At 32.5% G+C, this 13,466-nt stretch overlaps 1 protein-coding gene across 1 annotated transcript; it reads right to left on the reverse strand.

Annotated features, from left to right (window-relative positions):
* Window positions 1-244: 244 nt before the first annotated feature.
* On the reverse strand, window positions 245-871 carry LOC114925506 (uncharacterized). The gene has a single exon (XM_029293866.1). It carries the CDS (start codon window positions 869-871, stop codon window positions 245-247), a length of 627 nt encoding a protein of 208 aa, XP_029149699.1.
* Between the last annotated feature and the right edge of the window lie 12,595 nt (window positions 872-13,466).

Consider the following 13,466-nt stretch of genomic DNA (forward strand, 5'->3'; position numbering starts at 1 on the left):
CTGCGGACCGAGTTATGCGTCAGTTTGGGTTTGCACAGCCCCCCCAGTGCGAATACCAAGGGACATTCCACTGGACCAGCATTGCATGGCTCTTCGCGGAGTGCAGCTTTATAACTGGACAGTTTTGCATGGGGAGTGGATAGCGGAGTGGGACAACAGGCGAAACACTCGACTGCGGGATCTGCACCCCTTTCCAACCTGGGACTTCATACCGACCCCGGAGTATCGGGATTGGTACATGCGCTCATACGGACATATGCTGAGATTGTCGGCGTATGTTCCTCAGCCAGCTGCACCTCAGGTCCCACCTCAGCATGCAGTGTTTGAGCCGGTTCCTTATTATGTACCACAGCCACCACAACCACAAGACCAGAGTGGGTCCCTCATACGCAGGCCATGTCTCGGCATCACCTAACGGTGAGAACTCGAATCTATATACCTTACGGACCTCTGTCATCTTGTACACGTCATGCACATACACGTGCCAATCGATTTGCTGGTTAGTACAGCAAGCAATAACATGGCGACATGGTATTCGTTCTACCTGAAAGTGCCCACAGTCACACGTACGTCGTGCAAGATCAACGACTAATACCTTTCCGCTAGTCATTTCGTGCACCTCAAACACTTCATTCCGTCTGTCAAAACAGTGCACAACTATATTCCCAGCCTGTTGCATACTTGCCTCTATCCGCTGTTGTGCGAATACGGAATAAGTATATCCAACACGTTTGCGTTCGTGAGACTCAACACTCTTCCGCGTAAAAAGTTTATTTAACCGATAATATGTTGCTCGGACTAGTGCCAACACAGGTAGATTACGGGCACCCTTCAACACTGAGTTAATGCACTCGACAAGGTTCGTCGTCATATGGCCCCATTGATGTCCCTCGTCGAATGCCAATACCCAATGTCTAAGTCCAATGGCATCGCACCACCTGGCATATGCCTCGCCTCACTCTTTCAACCTCTTATAGTTGATGTTATACTCCTCCACCATTCTTGAATACCCAATATTGACCACAAGCTTTTGCAAGTGAGGGACTTTGAATGCTCGTAGGAAGTTGCTGCCGATGTGCCTTATACAAAACATCCACCATGCTCTTGGAGGTTGCCAGTCACCTCCAGAACGATTTACTGCTGCTCGAATTGACTCATGCCGGTCCGAGATCATACCCACACCATCTTTTCTGACAACATACATTCGCAGATTCCTTAGAAAGAAGTGTCACACATCAGCTGTCTCCCCTTCCACCAAGGCAAAAGCGATAGGCACAATGTTCTGGTTCCCATCCTGTGCAACAGCTACCAGAAATGTACCTTTGTACTTTTCATATAGGTGTGTTCCGTCAACCTGAACTAGGGGCTTGCAATGCCTGAATGCCCTAACGCATGGATTGAAACTCCAAAATACGCGATGAAGTATTTTTACCCCTTGCGCCTCTTCATTCCCATTGTAGAGTGGGCATGTTTCTATCTGGACAACTGACCCAGGCATCTTCTGAACCATAACCGAGAGCCACCACGGCAAGGCTTGGTAACTCTCCTCCCAATCACCGAAAACTTTCGCTATGGACTTCTGCTTTGCCAACCAAGCTTTTCGGTAACTGATGGTATAGTTTTATGGACTTCGGCTATTATAGTTTTCACCTTTATGGATGGGTCAGTCTCGACCAATGGCCTTATAGCCTCAGCAACTGTATCCGAGTCCAACTTGGAATGATCATGTGAAATCACTCCCGTTGTGCACGTGTACCTACCGTTGTATCTGCGTATCTTCCAACAACCTTTTTTCTGTATCAAGCTGGCTCGGATAAGCCAGTCGCACCCGCACCCATACATCTTGCATTTTGCATAGAACGTCTGTGGCTCAGACTCATACACGTCGTAGTCAACTCCTCTAGCGATAGTGTAACTTCTAATTGCTGCCACGACCGACTTTCTAGAACTGTATTCCATTCCAATTCGGAACTTTCCGTCCTCGGGATCAGCAACGCCTTCAGAAAGTGCCCATCATCGTTTATTAATCAATCCAAAGTATATACTAAAGAAAACATATTATTCGGTCATCACGTACCTATGTTTGAATATTCCGGAAACTCCGGTGCATGCATGGCGTCGAGATCCAACTCACGCATAAAAGGTGGCACGTTCATCGGTTGATTGATCGATGGGTGAACCACTACATTATCAGCTGCTGTCTCAACTCCCGCATCACCATCCTGCTCTTCGTCGCCGGCTTCATAAGTGGCTTCGAAGTCCTCTTCGCTGTCACTATTCATTCTCTCGTACACTGCAGCTCTATCATCCTCCACCTCTAAGTCATTTTGAATCCCTTCCGCCTCTACGGTTTCAAACTCAACATACAGCTCAATCTGTGGCTGTCGCATCTGAGTCTGCCGGTGAATTTGAAACATTATGCATAGTCACTTCGTCAGTGATTGGCATGGTATCAAACTGTATTAGACCACCAAAAACTATAATCGGATTCCGGTACAGAATTCTGCTCACTCTCATTAATGTACCGTTCTCCATGCTTTGACAGAGACCGTTCTGAAGTTCCATAAACGTCATGGTGCATGGAACCACAAACGAAAACGGATTCTGACACACAAACCTCACTCCCTCATGAGTATTACGTATTATCTCACCGTCGCGATACACTACCAACTTTGCGGTACCCTCCATTACACCAGAAACACACTCAAAGAATACTCACACACTTCCTCAGAATGAAAATGAACCCGACTACTGCCTTATATATAAAGTAGCATTCACCGCGAACTCCAATCACGTACTGCCACGTATCAGGACGCCCCTGCGTGCTGACTCAGCACGCCCCCACTTGATGCCCTCGTGTACTAATCAAGCTTGGCCACGTCCCATGACGCCCCCACGTGATGCCACGTCATTATCACGCCCCGACGTGATGCCTACGTGTACCATTCACGCTTCGCCATGTCATCATCACGCCCCCCCATGCTAGGTCAACACGCCCCCACGTGATGCCTACGTGGACTATTCAAGTTTCGCCACGTCATCATCATGCCCCCACGTGCTAGGTCAGCACGTCCCCACGTGATGCCACGTGTTCCCGCTCAAGCTGCGCCACGTCATCTCGCCTGCCACTTGTCGCAGGCAACACGCCCCTGCGTTTTGAGCTTGCATCCACCATTGGGTGAAACACACCATTGCTCCATTTCTAGCCAAAACACCCATTTTCTTCCCATATTGAAATTCTTAAGCCCCCTTTCATCTCATCCTTCGTTATATTTTATTACAAATTTTATTGGTTGAAATAATGGAAACTACAATGCTCTATTAAAGTACAACGGTATACGTGAACCGCTTCCAATACTATATGGTCACATCATTTGAAATTTGCATTGATTAATTATATTATTATCGTATGAAATGCTTTGTGCACGCTAGTTTAAAGGATAATAGTTAAATTAGTCTTTGAAAAATAAGATATTTTTTAAATTTATTTTTAAAAGATTTTTTAATTAAATTAGTCTATTAAAGATTACGAATTAATCATATCTGTCCTTCAGTTATTCTACTCAAACTTTTGTTAACGATTGATGATATAAAATATTAACTAATAACATACGTGATACATAACATGTTCAATTAGACGTTTGAGTAAATATGTTTACGAAAATCTATCAATTTAATCACTAGGTTATATTAGGAATATGATTTTTGTAATTAGAAAAAATAACTAAAATAATAATTTTTTATAAATATATTTGTTTAATGTCCAATTAAATATATTAAGTATTATATATATTATCAATTAACGTTTTACAATATTAATTTTTAAAAAAAATTATTAATAGAGTGACTGCAGAATAAATATAATTAATTCGCAATATTTAAAGGACCAATTTGATTAAAAAAATTTTTTAAATATAAATTTAAAAAATATCTTATCTTTTTAGAGACTAATTTGATTATTAACCTTTAGTTTTATTTTGCGAGTCATGTAACAGAAACAGGCATGTAAACGTGAATACGTGATTCAGCTTGGTACATCGACATTCATCTAACAAGAATATTTTTTTGTGTGTGCAAAATAAATAATTACGTACATTTTTGTTGGTATAAAACTTAACATGAATTGTGCATCTATTTTAATTAGAACGTGTTATGTCAATAAAATTATTAAATTATATTTGTACTTATCAAGCATTAAAGACTCATTTGATGAGATACTGTAAAACTAATAATTGAATATATTATCAATTACATTTTTAATAATCAATAATTCTAATTAGAATTATATTAAGCTCAAGTTTTGAAATAAACATGCATGTGTTTGGTTGGAATAACAAATAAAAATGAATGAATGGACTATATTTTTAAAATTGACGAAGCTAATCCTTTTTAAATGTTCTTAAAAGCACATTTAATTCATATTATTATAACTGTATTTTTAAATTTCTGTACTACTTTTTAATATCATATAAAATTAAACTAAATGACTAAATATTTCTGAAGTATACATTAATTACGCTACACGATAGTACAAAAGAATTCAACCAACTAAGAGATTGAGAACCAATCACTTTTTTTTCACCAAGAAAATATTTTTTTATTGATATAAGAAAAAATTGGAAATATATCTTTTGGTTAGCTTTTGTTTTATAACACCAAAATAGATATTAATTAATTCAAATTTTGTTTAATAAAATTGTTAATGCATGTAATATAATTTTTTTTAAATATTTATTTATAAAATATTTAAGGAAAAGTCTAGGGGCCAGTAACTTTATTAAATTCTGACCAGTATGTAACCAGCAAATAAAAAATGAGTAATCCCACACCATTGGATAAAATCTCACACTATTAAAAAATTATTGATGATTACTTGATGACTACAAATCACAAAAGTTGCTGTCCCCCTAACACTCTTCAATATTTAAATTATACGATTATAAGTTATTAAGTTATGGGGCGCGCTACACATCTATGTAACCATGTTGGCCCAATCTAGAGATGGCAAAAATCCCCGGCGGGACAGGTATCCGCGGGGATTTACCCGCCGGGGAGCAGGTTTGGGGGGAATTTTTTCCCCGTGGGGGGCGGGGACGGGTACCCGTATAATAAACGGGGCGGGGGCAGGGGGAGAGGTCCCTGCCCCGTGGGTATCCGTTTATTACCCGTGATTGTAAAATTACAAAAATGCCTTCGTGTGTATATATATAAGTTTCTTGAAACCCTATCCCTCAAACACACACTCTGTGCCTCTCTCTCACCCACTTCACTCTCACTGTCTCACACACGAGCCTCTCTCTCACAGTCGTCTCACTCAATCTCTGATCTCCAACACCTCCCACCTCCTCCTTCTTCCTTCGAACTGCGTCACCGGCGTCTTCACTCTCAGTCCCTCACCTTCTTCTGGCTCTGCTGCCACTCACCTTCCTCCGTCGCTGCCGTCGCTCACCTTCTTCCATCATTGCCGCCGCTCATCACTCTTCCTCTATCGCTGCCGTCGCTCACCTTCTTCCATCACTGCCACTGCTCATTCTTCCTCTCACTACTTTGCTCATTGCTTGCTGTTAGCTTCACCGCCGCCTCCACCTCTGCTTCGCAACGAAGCCTCAGATCTGCGATGATGATGACAAGCTTCCTCCAGCAACGCCTCTGCTCCACGATGCCGATGACGCCTCTCCCACCACGCCTCTGTCTCTGTGGCCGGCCCACCTTACAATAAGTTGGATATTTCTGTTAATTGATTAAATTGGTTTTAATGTATGTTTTTATTTTTGATTTATGAAATTGCTATGAAATTGGGACACTGGAGTTAGGGTTTAAATTCTATTTATGTGAACTGGTTTTAAATTTAGGGTTTTGATTCTGTTAATGTGAAATTGGGTTTATGTTTAGGGTTTGGATTTTGTTGATTGATAAATTTGGATTAGAGTTAGATTCTATTGCTGTAAAATTGGAATTAGGGTTTGGATTCTTAACTTTTTACTGTAAAAGTGGATCATAATACTGAGATTTTTGTGAAATTATTGTTATTTACTAGATTTTGTTCTTTTTAAATTTTTTCTTATTTGTTTCCTTAATTTCTCCAAACCCCGCGGATATCCGCGGATATCCTAATATCTGGCTGGGACGGGGTCCCCGGTACCGTCATGGGGATGGGGCGGGGACGGGGAGGGTTTCTGGAAGCGGGGGGCGGGGGGCGGGGGGCATGTCCCTGCCCCATGGGGACCCGTTGCCATCCCTAGCCCAATCCCAAATAGAGTCACGCGCATTAATGAGAGTAAAAACACGCGCCCGCTCATTATGAAAAACGTTACTTCTTCCTCAGTTCTTCTTCTTATTCTTCTCTGCTCGCGTTATAGGCTTCACCGTTCTCCTCTGCTCGCATTTTCTTTCTTGTTCTTCTTCTTCTTCTCTACTCGCGTTCTTTGATCTGGATTGACTTCAACGTAATTAGCTTTGTGGTTCTTCTTCTTCGTTTTCTTCTTCGATCTGGACTTTTGAATTGAAACAATGAATGAATCAACTTCAAAATCAGTTGAATGAGTGCGATTTGGATTATTCTTTTGAAACGCATCACAATAATCTTAAACATTGAACAAAGTAAAAAGAGGCCACCGAACCGAACAACATTCATTTGGTGAACCGAAATCACAAAGGCCACCGAACCGAACAATGTACATATGGTGAATAAATGGTGATCAACTTTCAATCAACAAGAATAGTATTTCTCCATGCAAAAGAAGTACCGAATAGAGTAAAAACCAATTTCAAAGCCCTAGTTACACTATCCACTGAACTGAAGAAGAAGAAGAAGAAGAAGAAGAAGAAGAAGAAGAAGAAGAAGAAGAAGAAGAAGAAGAAGAAGAAAAAGAAGAAGAAGAAGAACCTACGAGTAGCGCAAATTTGAAAGAAGAAGGAGGAGGAGGAGGAGGAAGAGGAGGAGAAATACTATTCTTGTTGATTGAAAGTTCATCATCATTTATTCACCACATGTACATTGTTCGGTTCGGTGGCCTTTGTGATTTTGGTTCACCAAATGAATGTTGTTCGGTTCGGTGGCCTCCTTTTACTTTGTTCAATGTTTAAGATTATTGTGATAGCATGCAGCAATTATTCCCTAGCTGTCTCAACGTAATAACCTCATTCAACTGATTTGAAGTTGAATAATTCATTGTTTCCATTCAGAAGTGTAGATCGAAGAAGAAAACGAAGAAGAAGAAGAAGAAGAAGAAGAAGAAGAAGAAGAAGAAGAAGAAGAAGAAGAACGACGAAACTTATTACATTAAATTCAATGCAGATCAATAATGAAGAATGCGAGCAGAGAAGAAAAACGCGAACAGAAAAAAATGATAAATTTTATTAGGTAGAAGAAGAAGAATAAAAATTTGAAAGAAGAAGGAGGAGGATGAGAAAGAGGAGGAGAAATACTAATAAGAATAAGAATTAATTTTTTTTATATTTTTAATAAAAAATTTTAATTTATAATTTTAACATATATTTTTAACACATAAAATAAATAAATTCTAATAATAAATAGACCAGATGTAGGCCTGGCAGCATGGACTCTATTTGCGGGTACCCAATCCGATCCAATCTGGTCGGGTAGGGTTGCCAATCTGGTCGGGTAGGGTTGCCAACCTGATCCGCTGCGGGTAGGGTTGGACGCGGAGCGGGTTGACCTACGGAGCGGGTAGGGTGCGGGTTGAGTCTCAACCCTACCCGCCCAACCCGCACCCCATAATATGTGTTATATTATATGATTAAAAATGTTATATATAGGAGTTGAACCAGGGACTTTAAGCATGTACAAAAGCTTCTTGGCCACTGAACCAAATTTATAAATTTATTAATTTTGCTCATTTATTTTTATAAAATATATTTCTCATTGAATGAGATATAAATACAATTTTTAACAATTTAGTGGCCTCCATTTTTGTCAACCCGCAAATAAGGTCGGATACCCGTGGGTTGAGTGCGGGTAGGGTTAGGGTTGGGTATTTCTCAACCCACAAATAAAGTAGGGTTGAGTGTTGGTTAAAAATTCAACCCACAGATAAAATTAGAATTGGGTTCAAACCCTATTCTACCCTATTCATTGCCACTCCTAATCAGATGTAGATGATGGAAGATAGCGATAATTTTATTTTTTAGGTCATGATGAGAAGAAACCGTGTGGCACCCACAAACATTTATTGGTTCCATATCATAATATCATAATAGTTCTTCATTCCATTGAAAATTTCACATTGCAATGACAGGTTGGCCGGAAAGGTAAAGTTGAATTGCACGTGGGATGTTTCTTGTTAGGATGTTTCTTGTTAATTAGGGATCGAAACGAAAATAAATTCTCTTAATTGTTAAAAAAAATTAAGATGTAAAATGTGATTTTTAATTTTTTATTATTTTTTATATTTATTTTTAGTCTTATTTATAAAATTAATAGTAAAAAATTATACTTTACTCTTTTAATTATTAAAAAAATTAAGAGAATTCATTTTCGATTAAAAGTTAAAAATTAGTTAGGGAATAACTGTTTTTAACTTGTGAACTATATTAATTTCTTTTCATTGCTCGTTAAATTTTGATGTAATGTCTATACTAATATTTAATTATATTTTTTAATTTAACTTTAAATTTTATATGTACTAATTATTTATATACTAGTTAAGTTAAGAAGCTTAAAATTAAGTATATATAAATTAAATATATATCCATTCTGGACATCCAAATATATGAAATTGAGAAAATCTACCAAAAACATTGTAATATTCAATTTTTTAATCATGTTCGTTATTTAATAATTAATTAATTAAATTTATAATAATTTAAATTTTAAATTTATAAAAAATATTAAAAAAAATTGGTACAAGGACTTATTTAAAAGAAAAAAAATATAAAGAATTAATTGAAAATTTTGTAAAACTATAGAGACTAACAGAGTAATTAAACCTTTTAAATATAAAAATATTATTTATATATTAAAATCAATCACTAAAATCAGTCACCAATATATTTATGTATAAATACATGTATGGTTTAATTTATTTTCAATATGTATTTATATTTTAACATATATTTTATACTGATAACTGACTTTGATAACTGATTTTAGTATACACATAATATAACTCTTATTAATATATCGTAAAAAATTATCGTATTTTTCTTTTCATACAGATTTTTAATTTTTTACATTATATCTGATTATTAGTGTCTTCATGCATATTGTTATTATGCAAGGAGTTTTTAATATTTATGTTGATAAATAATATCTAATTTCTCATTTATTTCTAATTATACTCGATTAATGATTCAAGGAGTTCTCTTAGCTTTCACATAAGTTATTAGGAATTTTAATTCTTTTGTAATATTCCGTGTATGACCTCGGGCAATGCATGCACTAGTTATCCCTATACAAAGGATAATTGTGTTTTTTTTTTTTTTTTTTTCTTACATGGAAAATGATTGCTTAATATTCTATGATCCCTAAACTCTAAATATAGTAAAAAAATCTAAAAATAAATAAAAACTTAATGCTTCTAAGACTTTAACAATCTGTCCAAAAAAAAAAAAAGAAACTTAACAAGCTTCTGTAAATTAGTACTAGATTTGTTATATTACCATTTTCTTATATAAGAAAAAAATAAACAAAAACATATGAATTGAAATTGAATAAAAAAATTAAAATTGAAACAAAAAAAATAAATTAAAATTAAATACAAAGAAAATTATTCAACTTTTTATCTAATTTCTTAATAAAACAAAAAAGGGACGTTTTTCAACCTAATTTGTCAACATCATAGTTAGAGAATTGAATCGAAAGAATTTATTTACTCTTTCACCTAATTTTTTGAGGTAATAAAAAAAACTCATTGAATCTCACTTATAGTTTCATCACAAAGCTAAAAAGTGTTTTGACACTCATTTTTTTCTATGTGACGATTACAATAGTATAAGAGGTATTTATAATCTCTTATTAGGTTAAAACAAAAAAAAATCCTAAACTCATAAATATAAAGTCAAATTTAGTAATTAAAAAAATAAAATCAAAGTACATCAAATTAAATTAAATATTTTATATTTTTATTAATTTTTAAATAATATTTAAACTATTTATATCACGAATATTTAAAATTATATATATATATAGTGCTTGTTTGGGTGCCATTATCTTGATAAAAAAAGATATTTTTTAATGAAAAAAATTATTTTATTTTTTAGCGCGTTTGACAAATTTCTAGTAGTAAAAGTAAAAGTATTAGAAAAATTAAAAAAATATATATCTTTTTTTGAGAAGCTGTAATTTACATCTTTTTTTAAAAGATTTTTTTCTTAAAAAACAGATATTTTTTATATAATAAATAAATAAAAAAAGTACTTTTATATTGCTATATCCAAATAGAATTGATAGATAAAAAAATTTACATAAAATACTCAAACATAAAATTATTTTTATTTTTTTATAAATTTTTTTATAAAAAAGCTCAAAAAAAGATTTTTTTTATAAATTTACCCAAACAAACCTATATTCAAGTTTTTTTTATGTTTTATATTAAAATTCTTTTTAATTTAAAAATAAAAACAATAAATATCATATTCTAAATCATTTATTCCTAAAGACTTTATTATATCATACAACCATTTTCACTTGAAAAGGACACAAAAGACTCCTTGCTATTTTCTATTTTAAAACATTTGTCAGTGCCAAGTGGTTTCTACATTTAAGATTTTCTTTGTCGTTGTCAGTATTAAACTATTAATTATTAAACACTTGGTAGTTGGCTGCACCGTGAATGGGGATACAATTTAATTATTAAACTATTAATTATAGTACTACTATAATTTAAGGAAGTTTATTATCACCTCTTCCGCTCAGTTATACTTCAGTGGGATATGTTATTCTATTTTTTTAATTATTTATATTTAATTTAAAAGATATAAATGATGAAAATTTAATATAATTTTTTTTTGTAAATCTATATTAAAAGTAGTACATATTAGATATTCAACTGTTTTAACTTTTTTTAAATTTAAAAGACTGAATGTGTTTTATTTATCAAATTCCATTAAAAATTGATGCTATGTTTTAGACTTTTGAATAGTTGATGTTTAAAGTCTAAAATAGATATTATTAAACTATAGATTTAAAGGTCTATATTAAAATAGATATTATAAAATAATTTTATAAATAAAATATTTTAAAATATAAAAATTTAGCACATTTCTAAATTATACTAAAATATTGTGAAAAGAATTGTATAATTAAATAATAGATAATAATAAATTGAATAAATATTAATAAATATCAGATATTAATAAAGAGTATATATATATATATATATATATATATATATACTATTTTATTAAAAAAAATAATTCATTAAATAATAGTCGAATAATATTACAAATATAAATAGAATAATAAATCTTTTGTAATAAAAATTATTTTAAATAAATAATATATACATAAAAAGTATTAATTATTATGGTGTAAAATTATTTGTAAATAATTTTTTTTAATATATGAGAATAAAAAATTAATTAAATATTTTAATTTAATATTAATACTTAAACTTTGAATAAATATAATTGATAATATTATATAAAAGTGTGTATTTTTTATTTTACAAATTAATGATATAATAAACAATAAAATATTAATATATATGATGATTTTGAACATATAAAAATGCGACATTTATTTGTAAAATTTTGAATATGCAATGAAAATTTAGGGGTGGCAATGAATAGAAAAGGGATTGAATTCAACTCTAATTTTATTTGCGAGTTAAATTTATTACTAAAATTCAATCTTTTTTTTATTATTAGCGGGTTGATAACAACCCAACCCTAACCCTACATGCAATTAATTATTGGCGGGTATCTGACATTTCTTACGAATTTTTACAAATATACAATATTATTATATAACTTAATCAGCATGTAAATTAAAAATTCAATACAGACAATACAATCATCCCACAAACAACACAATCATCCCATAAACAATATAACAATCAAATGTTCAATTTTACATAAAATTTTTGTTTAAATTAATAATATAAATACAAATAAAATATTGTGATATAATGTTGTATTTATATATCACTAAAATAAAATTAGTTTTTATATAAATAAAATTATTAAATTATTAATTGATGATCTTAGTTCAATATTAAAGATTTTTTGTACTAAATGAAAAATTTTTGGTTCAATATCTACCAATAATATATTTTTATAACTGATACATGTAAGGTGCGGATCCACTCCTAAATAGAATGACTTATTATTAAAATTTTGTTATCATCCTTAGACTGTTTTAATAATTTTATACCTATAATAAAAATATTTCTTATTAAAAAAAAAAAACATTGGTTGTACCCAACAATTATTAGTAGAATATTTTAGATGAAAATGTAACCATTAATTTTTATTTATTTGGATTTGCCAACAGCACCTAAGGCCCATTATTTCCAATTTTCTATAATCAGTACTATTTCACCTTTAATTTAGATGTTATATTAGCTTAGTCATGGACGGTGTTTTTAATTTAACATTTTTTGTTAATTTATCCCAAAAAATTATGATTATTTTAGTCTTTTTCACACTAACTGCAGAATGAATCTAAACTTGGTTACCTATTCGTACAAAAAATATCATGTTCCTGTTTTTACAGGCGGAACATGTGATAATTTTCCTATAATTTATAAACAAGCTAACATATACTTTAATAATAATATTATTAATAAAAAGTTTAATATTTTTTTTAATAAACATTATAAATGCATTAAAAAATTAAATGTATACCTTTTTACTAAAAGTTCTTTTATTAATAATTTTAATTTATACCCATTAAAACATATATTAGTTAAACAATGAAACTATCAGTGATTTCTTGAAATACACTAATGTTGGAGCTTGTGCATATACTTCAGGTAAGTAGGATGAAGGAGTTGGTATCTCTTTCAATGATACTCTGGCTCATATCTGTAAACATGTTTCTTTGATTGATGGCATCACCTCTACTCACAGAGCCTTGGGTTATGAACATATTCAGTTGCACCGTATAGTAAATCATGTAATCCTTTCTCAAAATGGTTCATATCAAAGGGTATCTTATAGTGACACTCTTGTTTTGTATGCTCTTCTCACAAAAACAGAAATCTCTTTTGCTTATTTAATGGTTAGATATATGTTTGATTCTGTTAGAAGTGAGAAAGATAAAGCCATTTCATATGGCATGTTCTTAACTTGTATTTTTGAACATTTTGGTGTTGATTTGTCCAATGAGTCATATGAAAATAGACACTCATATCTAAAAGGAGGTGGTTCAATGAAACAGTAGAAAAAGGGACCCACTCGTTCTAAAAGGATGGTTCTTGATGATGATCATGATGACTATGAACTAGAAGACACTCCTCCTCCTTCTACCATGGGTACTTCAGTCTCTACTAGACACAAATATG

The sequence above is a fragment of the Arachis hypogaea genome, chromosome 16 (assembly GCF_003086295.3).
Source record: "Arachis hypogaea cultivar Tifrunner chromosome 16, arahy.Tifrunner.gnm2.J5K5, whole genome shotgun sequence".
NCBI classification, from domain to species: Eukaryota; Viridiplantae; Streptophyta; class Magnoliopsida; order Fabales; family Fabaceae; genus Arachis; species Arachis hypogaea.